A 25,532-nucleotide genomic window follows, 5' to 3' on the forward strand; every position below is an offset into this window, starting at 1 on the left:
AGTGATGTTTATTTTGAGGACACAGCTCTTTAGTGTCTACTGACACAGGAAATTACTTCATTTAAACAGGAAATTAACTCCACTAAACTTCTGACACTCCACATCACTTCATGGCTGTGATTGAGCGCTCATTTTCTACGTCTTGAGGTGCTTGTGTATTAAAAGAAGAATATGAAATTCATTACGTTACAAAATACCATACCTAGTGGCATTTATTTTAACATGGCACTTGTTTTTATTGCAATGAAATCCATTCATGTTTAGGTGTCATTTAAGTGTCCAAATATTTTGGGGTCACTGAATTTTTAACACAGTAGTGCTGATTAATAATGATTCCATTGGTTGTAGTAAATGACATCTCATTTTTAATAGTGTTTTTATTTTATTTTTTTAAAGCACATTGTCTTATCAGTGTAACAACTGCAGAGCCTTTGGCAAGATTTTGCTGTCGCTATCAGTCGGCTCTCTCAGCACACACACACACACACACACACACTCACACACACCGTGTGATTGAGATAAGAAAACAGCATGCGCTCTCCCTCTGCATATATTCACCCTGCAGTCATGATGCTCACAAATAGGAACATACTTCCTTTCTGTTTCTCATTGCTTTCCTTGTGTTTTTTCTTCCTCATCTGCATGGCGGTTTGTTCCATGTGCTGCTGTGGTTTACAGAAGCGTAACAGATGAACGAGTGTGATACTTTGATTTCATATTCATGTCCTGCAATTCCTGCTCTTTATCAATTTGATATTTGCAGTCGTTTACCAAACCTCTCACCCTCCCTTCCTTCAGCCGGACTCTCTGGGGGGAAAAGAAAAAAGGAGTAATTTATCACTATGCAGCCTCAGGGTGCTTAACACACACACACACACACACACACACACACACAAACACAGAAGCTTTAGGTTTTATTGTTCCTTTGTGGCAGATGGGTTGCCCGCTTTGCACCATTGGTTTTGATGATGCTCTCCCTCTCAGTCTCTCTCTCTGGAATGCACACACTTGCACACCTACTGAAGAGCCTTAATTTGACAGTAGGGCACATAAAATGCATTTTTGGGGCCATATGGTCTTCAGTTAGTGAATGGACAATAAGTTAGTAAACTCTCCATATATAGAGTTATTTCGCTTTTGTGTGAGTGTATGTGTGTGTGTGTGTGTGTGAGAGAGAGAGAGTTATGGGTGTTATAGAATGATTTATATTGTTGTTGATTTTGTCTTGATTTAAATTTTTGGACTTGATTTGATTTGATTTTTATTTTTTGATAAACAGAATTTATGATGTTAATGATTAATGAAAGACATTAAATGTTATTTCAACGCACAGCACTCAACACTTGAGGCTCCTAGTCACGCTCAAGCGCTCTTCTTTCTGATCTTATCATTTAATCACGTCGTTTATTGTCTCCTTTTGGGCTCGCTGACACTATTTTCGATTCTGATGCAGTAGCAGTCTGTACAGGTTACATTAGCAGTAGCCTCTATTCACACTGCACATGGGCATCGCTAGGCCATTTTTAGGAGGCTATAGCTAAAATTTTGCTATTAGTTTCATAAACTGTGCACAAATTCTTGATTGCCTCAGTCCCCTCTAAATTTCACATTTCACTCCTCCCCGTCTTTCAGAGAGTTCTTTTTCAGTCAGCAGACTGTGGCGGCACAGAGTGAGAAACGGAGGAAAAGGTGTGTGTTTAACAATAGATTGTTGTAATATCTGCATTTGTGCAGTTCTTTGTCATAAATACAGTTTACAAAATATCATGGGGGAGCAATCAGTTAACTATAAGTTCACTGCGTTCACCCCTCATCACAACAAAGGTTTCCTCCAGTGAAAATTATGCACATATGAATGCATATACTTTATAAAATGATGTTGCTATATATATATATATATATATATATATATATATATATATATATATATATATATATCCTCATTATGGGCTGTGCCCCCCTAAAAGGAAAATCCTGGAATTGCCTGGAATAAAGCTTGTTTATTGTAAGAAAAAAACATTATACTATTAATTTCCGTATTAAAGTTTAAGTTGCCAACGTGACACAATGTAGAGACTGAAGGAAGCACTTTATAAGCATTTTGACGCTTTTTGTAATGAAATGGAGCAGAACGATAGATCTTTTGAGCTGAAAAAGTCAAATAAAAATAGTTTAAATATTTAATCAGTTTAGAATATAAATACATTATACATTTGATTTCTATTATGCTATATATATTAAATTCATTCCCCAAGTATGTCCAGTAAACTGCTTTCTAATGTGGCTGAAGCAGAAGCACTGTATCGGCCCCTTCTGGATCCAAGCAGAGAAGATGATAAGACGTTATTAAAAGAGGCTCTTATTTGGAATGGCGAATAGGCCATCTTAATGAACAGGAAAGATGCTCATTCAACATTCTTTTTCTCATGCTTTGCGCCTCGCTTTCTCTCCATTCTTTTGGAAATGTATTAGCTAGATAGAAAATATGTAGCTGACAGAATCTCTTGTGAATAATATTGCATGTGCAGATTTAAGATATAGAGTAGAGATGTGTATTCAGAGTCTCTTTGAACATAAATGTAGATCAGTCAAGGTCAAACATTTTTACAGAAATTAGATCCTTGTATCTTTTTTGTGCAAGTGATTTCAGTAATATTATCCATGTATTCAGTATGTGAATTACTGTTTGGGGTCAGTAAAAATACATTTTTTAAGAAATTGATTTGTTTATTCAGCAAGATGCATTAAATTGATCAAAAACTACTGTAAAAAACTTTGTAATGTTATAAAAGACTTCTATTAAAAATGACGTTCTTTAGTAAATTATGCCATTTAGTCAGTCCCTCCAGAAAAACGCGATTATGCGATCGCGTGATGTAATGCATAATCAGCCAAGGGTCGCATATTTATGCGGGAGTCGCATTTTTTCAAATACGCCGCACTTTTGTCGCATAAATTGCCAATTTCAGGAAGCAAAATATGTGGAGGTAGCATGATTTCATAATAATAATAATTTTCGTTGCAAAAAAGTCACATATATCTTAGCAGAAAGTTGAAAAATGTTGCGTTTACTTCACACAAGTAAATCGCCATTATTTCCCAATGGGAACCTTAAGAAGTGACGTAATTGCGCGACGTGAACATCATCTGTGAAGCCCGCGGTGAAACCAGGGTGAAGGATGCAAATCATTCTCATCTGCCAACTAAAATAAGTGCTAAAGACCGAAGTAGTTACCCGGTGTGTTACATGACAGTGGGGGCAAATTATTTTGAGAGAGGGATGAGGATGAGGATAGCGAATGATAGGCCAGTGTTGAAGGCTACGCAGTTAGTTTTCATTTTCACAGTGGACTGTTGTAGTTTCATTCAGAAGTTGATTTAACTTTACAGTTGTAAGATTGCACTTTTTTGTTACAGAACAGTACCAAAACCTTACAGTTGTAAGTATATTAGTAGTATGTAAAATAGTTTACGTTGCAGTAAGAGATTGCACTTTGCAATTCCTGTAAAACAGCATTTGTATATTTGTGTGTACATTTTATTTGTATTCATTTTTACAGAAGTAGTTGAATATTCCTTTTGTAAAGCTAGAGAACTTGTTTGACTCAATGTTTTATAAGTTTGAGCCATGTGTTAATTAAGGTCTGAAATAAAACAGAATGAGAACTTAAATATAATGTGATTTAGTATGCTTGCTTATCATAGGAAGTCATAAGAAATGACTTATTACAGTAAGGTAGTAGCCTAGTGAGAACAGGGTGTTGGGGGGGGGGTCAACTTTTTTTCTCTTTTTCATCAAACCTCAGTTTTTGAAAGTTCCCGCAATTTCATCGCATAAGATTGCAAAAATATCCCGCATATTCCATCGCATTTTTTAAGAAAACCTGCCGCAAAATCAAGGATTTTTGTCCGCAACAATCACAAAAATAATCCGCGTTTTTCTGGAGGGACTGTTTAGTGTTAACTTTACATTTAGGGGTTGAAACAACATTAAGTGAAATGTGGTTTAAAAATGAATGTTTTTGTTTTTTTTATCAAGAAATTATTTTTTGTAGCAAGGGTGCATTAAATTGATCAAAAGTGAAAGTAAAGACTTTAACATTGTTACAATAATGATTAATTTATATTTATATTTTTAATAAATGCTGTTTGAACTTCCTATTCTTAAATTTCCACAATAATGTGAAGCAATTTAACTGTGAACATTGATAATAAAAAGAAATGTTCCTTGAGCACCAAATCAGCATATTAGAATGACTTAAGGATTCACAATGTTTTCAGACTTCTTTCAGAAACGAAAAAAATCTTTCTGACCCCAAACGTCTGAATTTTGATCCTGGCACAATGTAATTTGGACCACACACATACAAAATATTATATTGAGACTGGCACGTGTACGTTCAGACACACACACAAAAGCACTTCATTAAATTGAGATTTCTGGGTAGATTCAATTCGGCTTGAGTGAACGCATCATGATGTTTCATTAGCCATTATTATTCACTCGCATGTGAGTTTGGACACACACCAATACACACACACACATACACACACACACACACACAGCCAGAGTGATTACGTACTTGATTCCATGTAAGCTGGCAGGTGAACTGCAAAATGAACAGGCACACAAAAAATAACAACAAAGGAGGAGAGGAAGGCAGAAAAAGAGGGACAGAATAGCTCTCTCTTTTAATAATAATAATAATAATAATAATAATAATAATAATTCCTTACATTTAAATATTAAATATAAGGAATTGACAATATAAGCGCTTTACATTGTCTCCTCATCCACCACCACTCTCTGATGCTTAATTGATAAAATCTTTGCTCATTATGCTCATCGTATTACATGTGCATCATCAGCCAATCGGATCTCCTGGTTTTAAAGGTCAGTGTTGGGTGACCTCTGTGTTCTGGAAGGGTCTTCCTGCTGCAACTAATTAATTCTGCTTGTTTCTGTCTCTCTGAAACGTAGCTTCAGCGGAGCCTACAATCATTCCATCATTTCCTCTCTCATTATGTTCTTCATGCATTGTTACATCTAATCAAAACAGGCATACTTGTCCTTTAGGACTGTTCTCTTGAAGGGAACCGAGAGAAGAAGTGATGTAGGGAAGGACAGAAAGAGAGAAAGAAAGACGTGCAGGTCAGAGAGAGGTGGAAAGAAAAAGAAAGTGAGTGAATTAAAGAGATTTTGGGAGTGAGTCCTGATTGAAGGGTTTCGACTTTGATTGAATTTTTTTTTGTTGTTGTTAAGGATGCATCAGACAGGCCTGAGGAATGGAAAGATGCACACAGGGATGCTTCCTGTCATGTAGCGTTAGGGCTCATGTTCCTTCACAATCTCTCTGAGCGCAGCCAATGGTTGATCCCGATACCAGCAAACAAGATTTACAGCCGCTCACACTTAATTAACTATTAAACCCACTTTATTTCTCTATTTGTATTTCTTCAGCTACAGTAAGTTAAGCATTCATCCTTTTATTATGTATCCCACTTAAATCTTTAGTCCATGCTTTAGTGGTTGACTGATATGGGTGTTTTGGGAAGGTTAATGGCTGATATAATGCAAATATATACATGATATATTAAGTCAATGCTTATTTATGTAACACTTTTTAATTCAGCAGAAGTTGACTTGAAGTACTGTTCAATATAAAAAACAAACAAACAAAATAACAAGGTGAGGACTAAAATGTCAAAACACAAATTGCTCAAATAAATGTAAGATTTTGTATTATTCAAAAGAATGGTGTCGATTTTTTGCATGTATTTGATTTAAAAAAAAAACAGTAAAAATGTAGCGTTATAAAATATTACAATTTAAAATAACTGTTTCTATTTTAATATAGTATTTTAAAATGAAATATATTTCTGTGATACAAAGCTGAATTTTCAACAGTCTTCAGTCTCACATGATCTTTCAGAAAACACTCTATAATATGCTGATTTGATGCTTCAGAAACATTTATTTTTATTACCAATGTTGAAAACAGTTTTGCTGCTTATTATTTTTGTGGTAACCATGATACAGTAATTTTCTTGAATTCTTTGATGAAGAGAAAGAATGGATTTTATTTGAAATAGAAATCTTTTGTCACGTTATAGATGTCTTTATTGTGTTTGTTTAACTAATCCTTGCTGTATAAGAGTATTCATTTCTTTCCAATTTTCTTTAGAAAAAAATATTTATTTACTTCTTAATTTTGCATATAGCATAATATATGAATAATAATAATAAATATTACATATATTATTTTATATTAGATAATAATATTATTTACTCAAAATTCATTCACCAATTTTTTTTTTTTATAATAATAATAATAATAAATTTTAAATATACATTTGCCTAGCAGCCAATAATTACAATTTCATTGGAAATTATTGGCGAAATTATTGGCACAAATATCTTAAATGCTGTATTTGTATACTTTGTCATCAAAGATATAGACTGCCACCAAGATATTATGCCAATATGGTTCTTTATCAAAGAGCACTATCTTGTAAACATCTGAACAGTTCCTCAGGACCACCACTGAAGAGCAAACATCAGCAGATCTTTGACCCCGCACCATCTGAACTGGTTCTGCTGGACTGACCAGATCCAAGCTGAATTTCTTTGTGCTTTTTAAAGGGCTGCAGTTAAATACTATGTGCTCGTCTCAACAGCACAGAATGCAGCTCTCGCTTTGTCAGATTCTCTCGCATCACAGACACATACAAATAGGCAAGCACAAATAAAAGGAGATATACATGTGCATACACGCAAGCTCACACGCACATGCCTGTCACCCTTGGTTTCATCTCTAGATGGACTCAGGCAGGGTTTGATGCCGCAGGGTTTGTTTGTGAGTGTGTGTGACACTGAGCTTAGGTTGTGTGTGTGGGACATGCTGTAGGCTTGTGGGTTATGTAAATGGAAAGAAGGATGTCGGCAATGCCTTTATCCAAACTCTGAAAAACGCACACAATTATACACAATATCACATGTAAACATTTGAAAATTCTTAAAAATTCTGTGTTTCAACATTTAAACTTGGAAATAAACAAAACTTTTAAGAATTCAGATTCCTTTTTGGTGTAAATTAAAGCAAGCATATATCAGATTTGCACTATTTCTGTGACAATAATTAAAGTAATTTAATTAAAGTACATTTTTGACATTGATCAAGTGAATCTTTGCACATCTGATGTTATTGCTTAAATTCAGCTTTGCCATCACAAGAATAAATTACATTTTAACATTATATTAAAATAGAAAACATAATTTTAAATATTAAATTTACTGTATTTTTGAATAATTAAATACAGGCTGAACATGAACAAATTATTTAAAAAACCTTACTGACCCCAAACTTTTGAACAGTAGTCTATGCACAAGCATTTCTATATAATGGATGTGTGAGGGTGTGAGTGTTGAAACAAAAGAGCAATGAGGAAGGAATATGTGATGTGACATAGAAACACAGTGAGATATGCCAGCTGGACGCTGCACTGATTTTGTGGCTATGTTTGAGAGGAAGAGAGAGAGAAGGAGGGAGGGAGATAGACAGAGAAGCAACGGCGGCGGATTCTGCTAATTACAGTGCTCTGGAAATCATAATTATGCCTTTCAAATGTTGTCAGGAAAGAGAAAGGGGAAAAAATATCCTGTCTTTCTTTTTGCTCAGTGTTTTGTGGTCCACTACATTCAAACAGAAGTACACTGGTGGCACCATCTGAATTCAAAGCTTTATCTGTTTGAGGCCAAGAGCATATGTGAGCCATTCATTGTGTGGACGTGTGTGTATCTGGCTGAATATTGCATGCATATAAAATCACAAAATAAATCTGCCTTTTCAGGGCGTGCTGGTCATTTATTTTGAGCTCCACTGAGTTAGACAGCTTGCACGCCGTCACGCAGACATGTCTTTGGAACATGAAAATGTGATGGAATGAGGTTGCGTGAGGCTTCAGGACTGAAGCGTCCTGCTTTGTGTGCGTGTTTTAAAGAAGTAGCAAATTAACTTTATTCATCCTCATATTGTTCTAAAGCCATTGGACTTTTTGTTGTGATTAGTAATAGAGATATGCAAGAAACAATGACATTTGGTTTCAGTAACATCAGACCAGTGTTATTTCAGTATTTTTTATATACATATATATACCGTATTTTTCGGACTATAAGTCGCACCTGAGTATAAGTCGCATCAGTCCAAAAACACATCATGATGAGGAAAAAAACACATATAAGTCGCACTGGACTATAAGTCGCATTCATTTAGAACCAAGAACCAAGAGAAAACATTACCGTCTCCAGCCGCGAGAGGGCGCCCTATGCTGCTCAGTGTAGACTACAGGAGCACTGAGCAGCATCTCTGGCAGCATAGAGCGCCCTTTCGCGACTGGAGACGGTAACGTTTTCTCTTGGTTCATGTCAAATTAATTTTGACAAATAAGTCTCACCTGACTATAAGTTGCAGGACCAGCCAAACTATGAAAAAAAGTGCGACTTATAGTCCGGAAAATACGGTATATATATATATATATATATATATATATATATATATATATATATATATATATATATATATACATACATATATATATATATATATATGTATATATATATATATATATATATATATATATATATATATATATATATGTATATATATATATATATGTATATATATATATATATGTATATATATATATATATAGTATTGCATAATAGCATATAGTATCTTCATTCATATTTTACATTTGCATATATTTTTTTTATATTTTTAATAATTACTTTAAGTTGTAGTAATTTTGTTAAATGCTTTTGTAATTTGTATATTTTTTTTTAAACATTTCCATGTAGATATATTTTTAAGCAATTTTAGTATTTAAACATTTATTTTAAGTTAGCTTTTTTATATGTTTTATATATATTATATTTATATTTCAGCTTTATTTCAATAATCAGAAATTGTTTAAATTGTTTTTATATAATAATAACAATGCATCAGTCCTGCTCTAACATGCAGACGAGATTATCAGTGTGTAATATTTACATTTTGAACTTTGTTACAAAAATTTTTTGCATGGAAAGACATGAAGCTGAGTAGATGATATTTTTAACCAGAGAATTATTCTTTTTATGACACTCCATGTGGCATTATATATATTTTGTACACTAAGAGAAGCTTAATCCTGACAGTTTGAGCATATCTGTGTGTGTGTGTATGTGAGCGCATGTGTGTGTTTATGATGAGGTGCTGGCTGTATGTTTACTCGCTCTAATAAATTGTCAGGGCTATGATTAATGTTGTACTTCTGTGGTTGAAAGCTTCAGTACTCTCTCTCTTTCACACACACACACACACACACACACACAGAAATGTGACAGTTTGATATAGAATTAAATGACTGATATCAGGCCTCCCTGGAGTGTGTGTGTGTGTGTGTGTGTGTGTGTGTGTGAGTGTGTGTGTGTGTGTGTGTGTGTGTGTACACGATACTGATTGATCTTTGTGGTAGGGTAAGTATCTATACGCTTCTAGATTTCAGATTCAGCCAACTGGAAAATGAGAAACCTCTACATCCCTGCTCCATTAGAAACATGATATCCCTGTAGACACAGACACACACACACACACACACACACACAAACACACCCTATTAAAAATCCCATATCCCATGGTGTCCATTTCTTTGAGTGAGACACAGCCAATGTGCCCCAGTCCACACCCGGTTAGTCGGATTAAGAGTATATGTGTGTTTATGTGCATTATTAATGTGATCAGTGTCTTTTTTTTTCAATGTATTTATCATTATTTATCCTTAGAGGTCCCCTCAAATGCTTTTAAACATGCAGCTTTATTCTATGTGTTGACGTCATTTTAACTAGAAGACAGGGCGGGACATATCAAGCTGCCCAGCCTCTTTTTTTAAATAGCCAATATCGTTCCTTTATTGCATAGCTTGGCCCAACCGTTCAGAGTCGTTGAGCTCAGTAACGCCTCATTTGACATGGTATGACAACCACAATCACATCCATATTGCTATAAAATATAGCATTCTGTGTAGAATTCAAATAGCTCTGATGTGTTTTAATAGCTCAGACTTCTTTTTCCTCAATGGAAAGCAAGTCTGAATCGTTCCCTGTCCCCTATATAGTGCACTATGTGCCATTCATCATGCAGAAAATACTAATTCTGTAAACAAGTGACCGATTACAGCCACGGCTTCAGCATCTACAGGTGCTTCTCAATAAATTAAAATGTTGTGGAAAAGTTCATTTATTTCAGTAATTAAACTCAAATTGTGAAACTCATGTATTAAATAATTTCAATATACAACAGCCTGAAGAAATCTTAAGTATTTTGTTTTTTTTAATTGTGATGATTTTGGCTCACATTTAACCAAAACCCACCAATTCATCTCAACAAATTAGAAAATGGTGACATGCCAATCAGCTAATCAACATAAAACACCTACAAAGTTTTTCTGAGCCTTCAAAATGGTCTCTGACAGTCATTGACACCCTTCACAAGGAGCGTAAGACACTAAAACTCATTGCCAGTAAGCTGTTCACAGAGTGCTGTATCCAAGCATGTTAACAGAAAGTTGAGTGGAACGAAAAAGTGTGGAAGAAAAACATGCACAACCAACCGAGAGTTAAAAAGTTGGTTAAATGACCATGGTGTTGGTGTGCTTGACCTTCCAGCAAACTCACCAGACATGAACCCCAGAGAGAATCTATGGGCTATTGTCAAGAGGAAAGCGAGAAACAAGAGACCAAACAATGCAGATGAGCTGAAGGCCACTGTCAAAGAAACCTGGGTTTCCAGATCACCTCAGCAGTGCCACAAACTGATCACCTCCGTGCCACACATAAATTGAGGCAGTAATTAAAGCAAAAGGAGCCCCTACCAAGTATTGAGTACATGTACAGTAAATGAACATACTTCCCAGAAGGCCAACAATTCACTAATGATGTTTTTCTTTTTTTATTGGTCTTATGAAGTATTCTGATTTGTTGCGATGTGAATTGGTGGGATTTTGTTAAATGTGATCCAAAATCATCACAAATAAAAGAACCAAAGACTTTAACTACTTCAGTTTTTGTGCATTCAATTTATTTAATACATGAGTGGAATTACTGAAATAAATTAACTTTTCTTCGACATTTTAATTTATTGAAAAGCACCAGTATTTATAGTATAGGGGCGGACGCTTCAGATTCTAGAGAGCATTAGATTGGTCAGAAGATTTGATGAGAAGATGAAGTGCGATGTGATGTCATGAAAATATGTGATCTATTTTATAAGAAATGAGAGACTGTACGTTTTGAAAGCTTATATCTCCTAAATGTAAAATTTTGTCATTGTTTTGGAACACATCAGCTTATTCTTAACCTTAAGGCTAACATATTAATACAAAAAACAAAAAAAAACATACATTTTTATTTCTTGGGGACTTTAAACACCTGTGTGGTTGAAGAACAACCTGAAAAGCAATACAACAAGCAAGGCTAGTAATAATAGTATTTTTAAAATATAATGTAGCAATCTTGCTTTGTCATAATCTGTTTCTGTACTGTTTGTTAACATGACCATGTTTTAGCTGATTTGCAGTTTGTTTAAGTGTACTAAAATGTTTTCATTTGAAGTGTTGGGATGATATTTGCTGTAAAAGTGCAACAATGTTGCAGAGTAGGCACCTAAAATGCACTTTCATGTTAATTATATACATTTTAACCTAGAGTCTTAATGCTGAAAATAAATGGTTGATAGACGTTTTTTTTTTTTGTCAACTATTAATTCGTCATGTACTACATTTGTAAAGAGTGTTATATGTAAATTCAGGTTAGTTATAGGGTATAATTAATTATAAATTAATTATTCATTATAAATTAATTTTTTAAAGCATGTGAAAGTCAGTAGTGAATATACTTTATGAATTTACTTACATTCTCTTTGTGAATTTTTAAAACTGTAACAATCATGAACAACTTGAAATGTTTTGTTCAAAAGCGAAAAATTCATCAAATTTAATGGTAACATTAAACAATATGATTCTTTTAAAAATCATATTAGATCCTCTTGGGATGATTTTTTTACTTTAATTATTCCTTCTTTTTCATGCATTGTTAACAATTTATTCTTAATAGTTAATTGCAATATTTGTAATCAGATAATTTGATGTGTTTTTGTGTCAGAATAATGATGGTTTAAAACTCATTTGATCTTGGTTAACTGAACTGTGTGACTGTTATTAAATATCCCCTTTCTCTTCATTGGTCATGGTGTTTGTGCACTAATTGCTTGATTTAAATACTCTCTTGCCCTAGGTCTGTAAAGTGGTGATTTTCTCTTATATGTGTTGGTTATTGTTGTTGCTGTTCTCAGGTATGGCTGCTCAGGGGAGCCCCCTGCTGGCCTCATTACCGGTGCAGGGTCGCCCACTTCAGACCCCTCTGGACCTGAAACACTTCCTGCCCTTCCGGCTCAGTGGCTCCTCCCCCCTCAACCTGTTCCCCAACTTCAACACTGTGAGTTAATTAACTCTCTTGGTTTTATTTTCTAAACCTCACCTTCCCAAATGTGTCATCATTTAAAGTTTAAAGTCAACTCGGAACATTTTAAAGGCATTGCGTTGGGTCCCAAATGTCATCTCTAAATGTCAGGAACGATTCAGCAGACTGTAGGGTATTTTTAAAAGTGCAGAATGTTTGCAAAAAGGGCCGCTAAACAAAGGTGTATTGTGTTCGATAGTAATTTTAGATTTAAGACTCGAGCAGCAGCTCAGATTAGGATCTAGATTTAGTTTCAGACTCTCTGAGCGCAGTTTTGAAGGCAGTTTGTGTGTAACAGGGTTCTCTTTCTTCTGATATCTGCATTCTGGAATACACACTCCATGTGTTATATTCATGAGTACACTGCTGGTCGGCTAAAAATAATATATAGTAACATATATTAAAAATAATATACACCAACAGCACGTCTTTATAGCAACTTTGGGCTGTCAGTATATAGCCAGGTTCAGGTTCTCTTTTTGATCAGATCAGTCTCTCTCTCTCTGTGTGTGTGTGTGTGTGTACTAGAGTGATAAATGCACCTGTCTCTTCAGCAAAGTAGCTGTCAGTGACCTCTCTCCTCTCTTATCCTCCACTGCTTTCCTTTGCTTACCTTACTGCTCCTCTTCTCTTCTCTTTACTGCTGCTTTAGTATTCTCATCTCTTCTCTGTTCTTCATGTCTCTGCTCTTCTAGTCTTCTCTGCTCTGTTTTTTCTCTCCTTTTCTCTTTTCACTTCTTTTTGTCATGTCATTTCTTTACAGCTACTTTTTCACACCTCATCTCATCTTGTATTGTCTCCCTATTGATTCATGACTTTTCATCTCATGATGTGTCATCTCTGGTCTCATCTTCTGATGGTTTGGTCCTCTCTTCTCATCTCGTCTTTTATTTTCTTCTCTCTCTCTCTTTGTTTTTACTGCTCCTCTTCTCAACTTGGGTTGTCTTCTTATTGGCTCTTTACTTTTCATCTTATGACATGTTGTCTCTTATCTCATGTTGCTTCATTTCTTGTCTGTTCTCTTCTCTTTTCTTCTCACTTCTTCTCTCGAGTTTACTACTTACTGCTTTTTGTCCCATTATTTCTCTTCTTGTCTCTTTTCGTTTTTTCTTTCTTCTCTTTTGATTTTACTGCTAGAACTCTTTATTTTCTGTTCTACTCTTCATCTTATCCCTTCTCTTGATTTTATGCTTTGCATCTCATTGTTCTCTTCTTGTTTCTTCACATTTATTCTTGATCCTTTTCTTTTGTTTTCACTGCTCCTTCTCTTCTCATCTTATTTCTTATCTCTTTATTGCATCTTTTGTCTTGTCATTATTTCTCTGCTCATCTCGTGTATTTTCCTTATCTTGTGTAATCTGTTCTCATATTATCTTTTTAACCTTTACTTTTGTTTTCTGCTCTGCTCATCTTATCTCATATTTTCTCCTCTCTTCTCTCCTCTCTTTACTATTGTGTCATCTCTTGTCTCATCACATCATCCCCTTCATTCCTGCATTAATATCATGCTCCACCATCTCCTAACCCTCTCCAGTACTCAAGAGTCAACAATGCGGCTTCATCAGACACATACACTCTCTGATACACACACACACACACATTGACCTGGCAGTGTCCCAGCTGGTCAGGGATGACTGCAGATGAACAACAAGAACATTCTTGAGGCTCTAAAACAAATAGACGTGTGACCAGCTGCAGAGTCATTGTGATGTGGTGTGTGTTCTCATGGCGAGGGGTGTCAAGGGAAAGTCCCTTGGGCTCTGGCATCATGTTTAGGGTTGCTGCTGGGATAGAAGGAATGTGTTTGAATCAGCAGAGAGTGAGTCTGTTGATTCGAAGTAAGTGATTTGTATAATTGTTTCTCACCCTTACCTCAGATGGACCCGGTGCAGAAGGCTGTGATAAACCATACGTTTGGTGTTCCTCAGTCCCTGAAGAAAAAACAGGTCATCTCATGCAATATCTGCCACCTGCGCTTCAACTCCACGGTTAGTGTGTAGTGTGTGTGTGTATTTTACCCTGCGCAGTTGTGATGACAGACAGTGAACATCACACTGGATGGGTAAAAGCTGTTCCATCCCTTATAGCATTTGTCTCTTTGCTTTCTTTATTTCTTTGGTTTTCTTACTTTGTCTTTGATAATGTGAAATTATCAGTCCCTAACATCCCACTCTCTCACTCTCACTCTCTCTCTCTCTCTCACACACATTTAACTGGTTAAATGGTACTTTTCATTGACTTCTATTTTATTATTATAATTACTGCAGATTTACTGTAACCCAATACCTATTAAGCAATAATAAGGTACTATGTTGAATACAGTATAGCACAGCCTTTCTCATTGCTTATATAAAATTGGTGCTGCATAAAATAAAGGACTTTTCATTAAAATATTTTCATGTAATAATGTTCACCCAAAAATGATAATTCTGTGATTATTTGTACTTCTGTGTCGTTCCAACCCATATGCTGTTTTCAATTGAGGACAAAATTATTTTTGAGGAATCGTCATGCTGTTATTTTGCGTACAACAACATTTCAAAGTGACCAAGGCTGTTCAGCACCAAACAGTAGGGGTGCTCCGACTGATCGGCTACCGATCACTATCAAACGATAATCACATTGCGATGATTGATTGGCTAAAGAACACTATTGACCCATTATCTCACTGGGATGATTGATCGGCTACCGATCACTATCGACCGATAATCTCATTGGGATGATTGATCGGCTACCGATTACTATTAAACGATAATCACATTGGGATGATTGATTGGCTACCGATCACTATCGACTGATAATCTCATTGGGATGATTGATTGGCTACCGATCACTATTAAACGATAATCTCATTGGGACTATTGATCGGCTACCGATCACTATTAAACGATAATCACATTGGGATGATTGATTGGCTACCGATCACTATCGACCGATAATCTCATTGGGATGATTGATCGACTACCGATCACTATTAAATGATAATCTCATTGGGACTATTGATCGGCAACCGATCACTATTAAACGATAATCTCATTGGGACTATTGATCGGCTACCGATCACTATCGACCGATAATTGATCGGCGGTCTCTGAAAAGGCCAATCTCAAAAAAATTATCTCAAGCTGAAGACGATGCCACAAGATGTTTGGCATGACATGCCGTCTCAGCCTCTGTCTGGCACAGGTGAAATAATTATAATGCTATTTTTCTCCATTAAATAATAAGTTACTTCACAAACAGTGGGAGTGTATCACCGCAAGCTCTCTCTTTCACTCTCAAAATACACAAATGGATTCAAATCTACCCACATCGCATTTGTCTATAAGCAAGCTGCACAGGTGACACAGGAATTTTCACTTGCATAATGGAAGCAGTGTCACATCTTCACTTAAGTTTATAAATTGCATTACTTTTTAATTCTTGCCCGTGTTTAACCATTCTGCGCATGCACACTCGCAGCGCGCACTTCAAGTTCACTTTACTCCATTTGCATTGCGTATGCGGTGCATATTTTTTTTCCGCACTCATGTTAACGCATTGTTTTCAATAAATATGACATGGATTAATGCAAAAATGTAGTAATTACACCACACATGCATATTATTAAAGTCTACTGTGTTTCACAGTCAACACATATGGCTTTTTGGTTAGGTTTAAAGAGAAAGGGCACTTTTAGATAAATCTAGCAATGAAAGAAAGAAAAACTTCATTCTTTATGAATGGCAGGATTGCGTGTAATAAATATAAAAAAAAAGGAAAGGCAGTAGAGCTGACTATTTCTGTCAATGGTAAGTTTGTGATAACATAAGAAAAGTAGGTTTAAATGTTTTGCCACTTGCTTGAGCAAATTAATATATAAATCTAGAAGTAAATACAAAAGTAAAAGCATTGAATAATGTGTTGCTTTTATTTATTGTGTTTAAACATGTCTCTTAAAGATTGTATTATTGTACTGTGTAAAAAAAAATAAAAAAATGCAATGCTGATAAAGCATTTTCAGGGACAATGTTTGGATTTGAAATCAAAATAATGGATAAATGCTGTGTTTGTGCCTTTAGTACAACAGCTACCAATTTTGCCCTGGTAAACAGCCAAGGACCAGTAGCGGACTCTTCTGTGAAAGCACAGTCCATGCTGCTTCCCCTCTCACAAGATTCACCTAAAAGGGGAATTGCCCCCATTTTCAAAAATGAAATTCAGGCCCTGAATAAATTTCAAAAAATCCTGATTGGAGTATCACTATATATAGTTGTAAACACTGTTGGGAACGTTTCTTTAAAAAAGTAATTAGTTATAGTTACTCACTTCTTGTTCCAAAAAGTAACTGAGTTAGTAACTGAATTACTCTATAATAAAAGTAACTCGTTACCAGGGAAAGTAACTATTGCGTTACTGTAAAAATTTTTTTTAAAAAGTTGCTAAATGTCAAAGATTTATTTATTTATTTAGTTTTTTTTTAGCAGTTTTCACAAGTCAGTTGAAATGAGAATAGAACAGATAGGTGTTCATACATAACTTTCTATATTTATTGCACGTCAACAGACAGCATGTGTATTATCTTTGTAAGAAAAGTGTTTTTGGCTTTGTATATATGCGTATGTCACACATTACATGCACGTTCTTGCCTTTGACCACAATGAATTTGAAGTAGTGCTTATATCTCCACCTTGAAAATGCCAACTTTTCATCGGATTGCTCCTGACTCGCCATCTCTGCTGCTGCTGCGAATCTCTGTTTAGCTGTAGCATGTGTGTGTGTGTTTTTGGCGCCGCTGGTGCGTGTGCCGGCATGTGTGTAAAAACACTGGCTCTGATTGGCTACCATGAAACATATGACTCTGCCTTAGCCAATCATAATCGCTTATCTCGTTATCAATCAACCCACCTCCTCACTCGCTCTGTGAACTAGAGGTGCGTTCGGATTACATAGTTTATTAAATCAATGCATAGTAACGCACCGCATTTAACATCCAGTAATGTTAACGGCGTTATAACGACAGGGAAAGTAATTAGTTAGATTACCCCGTTACTGAAAAAATAACGTCGTTACTGTTAATCCAAACACTGGTTGTAAATGACAAAAAGAAGGCTTAAATGATATGTATCGGTATCGGCAGATACTGCTTTCCGTGATCGGCCTCAAAAATCCTGATTGGAACACCCCTACCAAATAGCACTATAAAAGTGGTTAATATGACTCGTGCACTAATATGATAGCCTTTTGTCAAAAACCAAAGTGTAGATCACTGAAAATCTTCCCCTCTGCTGCAGCTCATTTACATTTAGTTGTAACACACAAGACACCTTTATTGGATCTCAACATTTATGCCCATGCATGAACTTTCAGAGCGTCAGGTTTATAGTACATAACAACAAAATTTTGCCTGTTTCCTCAATAAAAGCTATTGTATTAGTTAGGAAGACTTGAGATATAAGATGTGAAAAGAACTACTTTCATGGTTGTTTAGTGAGAAAAAAATGTTTGAACTGTCAAAATCACCTGCCCCTTATCCCTTATCAATTTTTATGTGTGTGTCCCACAACGAACATAATACATAACGGTTTAGAGTACAGCTTTTTCTTTTTTTTTCTTTTTTTTATGTTTATGTATGTACGTAAATAACTTGATCCATGCAGCTTTAACGTTCTTAGTTGTTTCTGGCAAGTCCAGTGCTGTGTTGGACAGCGAGCTTGAGTGAAGAGAAGATCCTCGCAACTGAGATGATCTGCATGAAAAATGAAAGCATGCTTATCTCCATTGCCAGATTCATACTGCTTGTGTTGTCAGAAAGGGTTATGTCCCTCTCACTTACAGTTTCTGTCAGCCTCTGGGCGACACTTGGATCAGTTTCTGGGCAGTTTGCATGAATTTTGATGAATATTGTCATTTTGGGTTACTATTCTGTCACTCGTCCAAAATAAGTCCATCGTCTTATTTCCAGGAACCTCAAAAGGTAAATTTTCTTCTAAGAGTGTAGCATTTGGCTCACATCAATATTTTAGCCATGAAAATTAACCTGTGCAACTAATCATTGTATATTTGTATGTTTCTGACAAGCTGTTGAAAAATATTGAACTGGGACGTCATTTGTAGTTCTATTATTCGGTTTTCACTGCTGTTAAGGGCATTTTTAGCCCAGATATATCCTGAGAGAGAAACCCAACAGCGTTTGCTCAGTTAGACGTCTGAAAGTCTATCAATTGCTCATTAGTTTCCCACTGCTTGTGGTTCACCGTACAATACTCTATCTCTCTCTCTCTCTCTCTCTGTTTATCTGTCTTTTGGTTTCTCTGTTAGCCTGTCTTGTCTGTTTCCTCTTGTCTCATTTTACTTTCTCTATTATAACTTTCTCTACAGATTTGATTTATAAGCTGGTAGAAATATTAAATAGCTTGTTTAAACTCTCTGTGTTTGTAGTGAAAGATTATTACAATTTCAAAATTTTAATTAAAAAAAAAACTGTTCTCTATCGTTTTATAAAATGTAATATATTTGTGATGTCAGAGCTGTTTTGTCATTATCATTACTCCAGTCTTCAGAGTCACGTGATCCTTCAGAAATCTGTCTATATGCTGATTTGCCAGTAAAAAGTTCAAAAGATCTTTTTATCTTTTATATATATATATATATATATATATATATATATATATATATATATATATATATATATATATATATATATATATATATACAGTATATGCACACATAGTTATGTATAAGTGTGTGTGAGCAGGAGAGTATATAAACATCCTTCCTCCTCATCTGTTTAGAGCAGACAGTGTTGTCCCTTCTGTCCCCAGATGAGGGTCATCTGCTAAGTACTTAAGAGGATTTGAGTGGGTTGATTACTCCCTCTGGGCCCACAGACTCATTTCTGCTCTGATATTAGCCCAAGATTTGCTCGATGAACTAGGTGTTAGCTTTGATTTGCAAGTCGAAAAACATTAACCAGCTGCCATTCCATTTGCAATTTAAAATGTTAGTTCTATGCTTTGTGTTAGTGTCATTTTCAAATCAATTTCAGCTTTTAAAATTATTTCGGTATGCAATAAAGGATTCACAGCTCAGCATGTAAACAGCTCATGTTCACTTTAATTACATGCCGAATTATTACTATACATTTCTGCAGAATCTGGATTATGGCTCTAGATGATTGCAAGAGTCTGGAAACATTTATATTTTTTAACTGAAGAGGTGTTGTACTGTTAGTCAACGTATATGTGTGTCTTTGAATACATCACAATGCCAATCACTAAATTTATCAACAGTATAATTATACAGTGTATTTCAATTGACACCTGCTATTGTAATTCGGGCCTTCCACTGGGCATTTACTCTTATCACCCTAATGCAGACTGTTCATACTCACTGTTTGTGTGTGCGTAGACACTTAAACATATATGCACGTTTTTGTTTTTGTCCCATATGCATATCTGTTATCATGCAAAGCATTTTGACCAGGTTTAGTATATATTTTCCAGGTTTAAGAATAATAACTAAGAGAACAAAACTATGAAATAACACAAATAGCAGTATGGGAATAATGTAATCACAACAAAATAGTTAAAGGGTTATTTCACCCAAAAGTACTTGCCCTCATGTCATTCCAAACCTGTAAGACCTTAGTTCATCTTCGTAAAGGTAGTAAGGACATCATTAAAATAGTCCATCTGACATCAGTTGTTCATCCTTCATTTTATGAAGCTACGAGAATACTTTTTGTGCACAAATAAGAACAAGAATAACAAATTAATACAACAATTTATTCTCTTATATGTCCGACTTTGATTAAGAAATTGTTGAATTAAGTCATTATTTTTGTTTTATTTGCACACAAAAAGTATTCTCGTAGCTTCATAAAATCACGGTTGAACCACCTTTTTTGGGCCTTGATCGTTTCAGTTGCATTGCTGTCTATGCATGGTCAGAAAGCTCTTAGATTTTATAAGAAATATCTTAATTTATGTTCAGAAGATGAACAAAGGTCTTACAGGTTTTGAACGACATGAGGGTGAGTAAATAATGACTTTGGGTGAACTAACCCTTTAACAAAAATCAAAAATGTCTCATTTCCTTTAGCCTCGGTAACAGTTCTGCACACCCTGGACTTCTCTTTAACTTTTTGAGGTGCATCCTGGGAGGTTTTTAAGATTTCATGTATGCTGGCTACTTAATAAATATAGATATACACATTTTAGTGTTGTTAGGACATTAAAATGTATAGAAAATACAGGATCATGCTAAACACCAATTCAGTGAATCTCATGACTGGTAGTTTAAATGTCTGCATGTTTCTGTAAATGTGAGAAGCTTCGTTAAGGTTTTGCATTCCTTATACTGTCTTTTTCTATCTGTATTTCCCTAGAATCAGGCTGAGGCTCATTATAAAGGCCATAAACATGCTCGTAAGCTGAAAGCTTTAGAGGCTCAGAAGAACAAACAGCAGAGGCGACAACTCGACAACACACATCACAACCGAGACAGAGAGAAGGACCGAGAGAGGGAAAGGGAGAGAGACAGCAGCAGAGTGAAAACGAGCGCTCCAGATCCACTTCCTGCCCTGCTGGATGACACCGCCATGGAGGAAAGTAAGTGAACTCACGGATGATTCACTGCATGAGTGAGCCTTTTTGTTACTGCAGGAAACGATTTAAATTTATTACAGACAACATAAAACACATTTGCAACATATTTAACTTCTGTAATTCTGTAATCTCTCAGAGTCAAGAATATTCAGCTCATTTTAACATGGGACAATGATAGACTCTCGTTTCTGCGTGTTACCAAAATGATATAATGGCTATGATCATACAGGCATAATTTTATATATATATATATATATATAAATACACACACACACACACACACACACACATATATACTTTATACTTTAGGTACACCTTGCTAATACCGGGTTGGACCCCCTTTTGCCTTCAGAACTGCCTTAATATAATTCTTTGTGGCAGATTCAACAAGGTGTTGGAAATATTTCTTCGAGATTTTGGTCCGTATTGACATGATATCATCACACAGTTGCTGCAGATTTGTCGGCTGCACATCCATGATGTGAATCTCTCGTTCCACCATGTCCCAAAGCTGCTCTATTGGGTTGAGATCTGGTGACTGTGGAGGCAAGTGTAAAGTGAACTCTCATGTTCAAGAAACCAGTCTGAGATGATTTGAGCTTTGTTAATTGGAGCATTATCCCTATCAGAAGATGGGTACACTGGAGTCATAAAGGAATGGACATGGTCAGCAACAATACTCAGGTAGGCTTTGGCATTTAAACTATGCTCAATTGGTCTAAGGGGCCTAAAGTGTGTCAAGAAAATATCCCCCACACCATTACACCACCAGCACCAGCCTGAACTGTTGAGACAAGGCAGGATGGATCTATGCTTTCATCTTCTTTATGCCAAATTCTGACCCGACCATCTGAATATTGCAGCAGAAATTGAGACCCATCAGACCAGGCAATGTTTTTCCAATCTTCTATTGTCCAATTTTGGTGAGCAGGTGTGAATTGTAGCCTCCGTTTCCTGTTCTTAACTGACAGGAGCGTCACCCGATGTGGTCTTCTGCTGCTGTAGCCCATCAGCTTCAGGGTTCGACGTGTTGTGTGTTCAGAGATGGTATTCTGCATACCTTGGTTGTAACAAGTGGTTATTTGAGTTACTGTTGCCTTTCTATCATCTCTAACCAGTCTGCCCATTCTCCTCTGACCTCTGACATCAACAAGGCATTTTGGTCCACACACCTGCTGCTCACTGGATATTTTATCTTTTTCGGACCATTCTCTGTAAACCCTAGAGATGGTTGTGTGTGAAAATCCCAGTAGATCAGCAGTTTTTGAGATACTCAGACTACCCCGTCTGGCACCAACAACCATCTCATGTCCAAAGTAACTTAAATCCCTTTTCTTCCCCATTCTTTTGCTCGGTTTGAGCTTCAGCAAGTCGTCTTCACCACATCTAGATGCCTAAATGTTGAGTTGCTGCCATGTGATTGGCTGATTAGCAGTTTGTTACCAAGCAATTGAACAGGTGTACCTTATAAAGTGACCGGTGAGTGTATTTCACCAAGGCTGCATTTATTTGATAAAAAAATACACCAAAAATTTTAGTTTTGTGAAATATTATTATTTTATAATTATTGTATTATTTTAAAAATTCTATTTCAATATAATTACAAATGTAATTTGTTTTTGTCATGGTAAAGTTGTAATCATTACTCCAGTCTTCAGTGTCACATGATCCTTCAAAATCATACTAATATTCTGACTTGGTGCTCAATTATTAATAATGTTTCTTCTTCTAATTTTATGATTATTATTATTATTTTTTTTTTTTTTTTTTTTTTGTGGAAATCATGATACATTTTTTCAGGGTTCCTTGATGAATGGAAAGGTCAAAAGAACAGCATTTGTTTTAAATAGAAATCTGGGTACCACTTTAGTTTTGGGCCCAAGTTGCTTATTAAGGACAGTGTCACATCTAAAGATATCACTCATAGAGCTATAACAGAAAAAAACTTAATTAGGACATAAAAAAATCAGAGGTTGCATTCCTGTGGAGTTTTTGTATATAACTTGATAAAACATGCATAGATCTTGAAAAACCTCACAGAATTAAATTAAAAAGAGGCCAAATTTACCATAATCCATTGATCAGAACTGTAACACATTAAATCAGACGGGCATGCTTCAGCTTGTGTTTTTATTCATAACTTCTCAAAACATACATAGATCGTAGAAAACTTTTCAAAATATTCTCCCGATTTTAAAGAGCCCAAATTTACCATAATCCGTCCATCAGATCAAATGATTTTTGTTCATAGAGCTGTAACAAATTAAACCAGACCAGCGTGCTTATACAATAAACAACTGTACTTCCAGTTTGCGCTTTTATTTGTAACATTATGAAACAGATAGTCATGTATCATATGTTATTTGAAAGGTATCATCGAGTAGAACAAAACAAGTATAATTGTTTGGGGCTTTGACTAAACTTGAGTGAGGAATTACTTCAAATTCAAAACAACAATTTCAATACTGTCAAGGGCTAAGAGAAAGGCTACCTTGGTTTCAATTCAAATGCTGTAACTTTTGATTACTTCATGATATCACCTCAAAATTAATTTCAAATACAGCACACATGTTGGGGAACATCCCCAAAAATACATTTTCTCCTGCCTGATTTTTTTCATGAGATATTGAACGTCAAATAAGAATTACATTTAAAAAATTCCCTTGATCACACACATTTTCCTTACATTGTATCACCTATTTCTCAACATGAGAATATTCAAATGTTTAATATGCCCATGCAAAAAAAAAAAAGGATTTTTTTATTTCTTTTTTTTATATCATACTTACCCCAAACTTTTGAATGGTTATGTGTTATGCGTTTCCCAAACATTATAAGCAGCAAAAACAGTTTTCAACATTGATCATAATGAGAAATGTTATTTAATGTGATCATAATTTGCATCACAGGAATAAATTCCTTTTTAAAATATATTAAAACAAAACAGTTATTTAAAATTGTAATAATATTTCACAATATTGGTTTTACTGCTTTTACTTCTTGTAAATTACTATTTGACAATCTTTTAAAAAAGCATCTTGATTACATTAAATGCAATGAGAGAACATCTGGGCCAGCAAGTGTTCGTTTGTGACTACCTCAAGAATGTCTGGAGAAAACAAAGACAACTTTTTATTTTAATATGCATTTTGGATGAATCGTGCATTTAGCTTGTCTGTAGTTCCTTCACTGCTGTGAATATCCTCCAGTCCTGCTCTTCATGATCTGTCTTTTATATTAAGGAGATTTCATTTCTGAATAAAAGACTTGACTTTCCTCTTGTCACGGGGAAGTACTGTGACACAGAGAGCAGAACAACAAGCCGACAGAGAGCTTTGAGCCATCCCTCTCCAATAATCTCTACCTTTTTGTCCCTTTTAAACTCTTTCTTTTTCCTCCTCTGCCCAGCCTCTATAGAATATGATTTGAAAGGCAGCCCGAATATGGGCCCAAGGGATACGATTAAGGAAAAAAATGGAGAGAGAGGGAGTCAGAAACTTCATATCCTTCTGCTACAAGACCTTCAGTATGAAAGAAAAAACCAAGCGAAAAGAGAAAGAGAGCAAATGAAAGTGGATGGATAGGGCAAAAAGATAGAAAGCAAGAACAGCAAGCTCATCAAATCACATTTTAATACTCGTCCCCATTCATGGCAACACAACGGTGAGACGGAGCATACAATCAGACTGGAAGAAAAGGAGAGATTAGATAAGAGAGAGCTGGAGAGAGTTTAAAAGAGCTACAGAGATGGAGAATCAGAAGATTAGCTATTGCAATTTTGTCACAAAGCCTTTGTGTTTGGATTAGCTCTCATGCACATGCTAATGCATTCTTCATATTAACTATTTGGAAAAATACATATTTTCAAAATGGACTTACTAGTGGCTTGCATGAATCTCTAATCGGTCTTATAAGGGAGATATTCGAGTTCACCTGACCCCAGTTTGAGCAGTTTTTAGGGTGTATTTATGTTAGTCACATTGTTGAACTGCTAATAGCATTTTTTTTTATAATTAATGTGACTTTTTAAGGTTTCTACATCATTATGGTGCTTTTTTTTCTTTTTGTATATAATTTACTATATATCTTCTGCCCCCTGGTGGATTAGCTATGTGCTCTTGATGAATTAGAAGAACTTAATGTGAAATCTTTGCTATTTTGATAAAGTAAAAGCAAGAATAACTTAAATATTGCCAATAATGATTCATAATGCATATTTACTGGATTTAAGAAACAATATTTCATACATTATAAAAAAAGGGGTCAATCCAATGATACCGCTTGAGGCAGGCCTTTATTTATTTATTTCAGTCATTATTGTAGTGCCCCATTAAATGATTTTATATTTAATGTATGTGTGTATGTATCTATGTGTTTTGTTATATATA

The 25,532-nt window shown here is 35.3% G+C and overlaps 1 protein-coding gene across 1 annotated transcript in view; it reads left to right on the plus strand.

Annotated features, from left to right (window-relative positions):
* Positions 1 to 21,155, plus strand: part of LOC127957079 (zinc finger protein 385B-like) — an 89,806-nt gene extending 68,651 nt beyond the window's left edge. The window contains exons 3-5 of the mRNA XM_052555449.1: positions 12,390 to 12,532; positions 14,434 to 14,544; positions 20,925 to 21,155. Coding sequence (XP_052411409.1) covers positions 12,390 to 12,532; positions 14,434 to 14,544; positions 20,925 to 21,155 — 485 coding nt within the window. The remainder of the gene's footprint in view (positions 1 to 12,389; positions 12,533 to 14,433; positions 14,545 to 20,924) is intronic.
* Positions 21,156 to 25,532: the final 4,377 nt, after the last annotated feature.

This window comes from Carassius gibelio, chromosome A3, assembly GCF_023724105.1.
Source record: "Carassius gibelio isolate Cgi1373 ecotype wild population from Czech Republic chromosome A3, carGib1.2-hapl.c, whole genome shotgun sequence".
In the NCBI taxonomy this organism is placed as follows: domain Eukaryota; kingdom Metazoa; phylum Chordata; class Actinopteri; order Cypriniformes; family Cyprinidae; genus Carassius; species Carassius gibelio.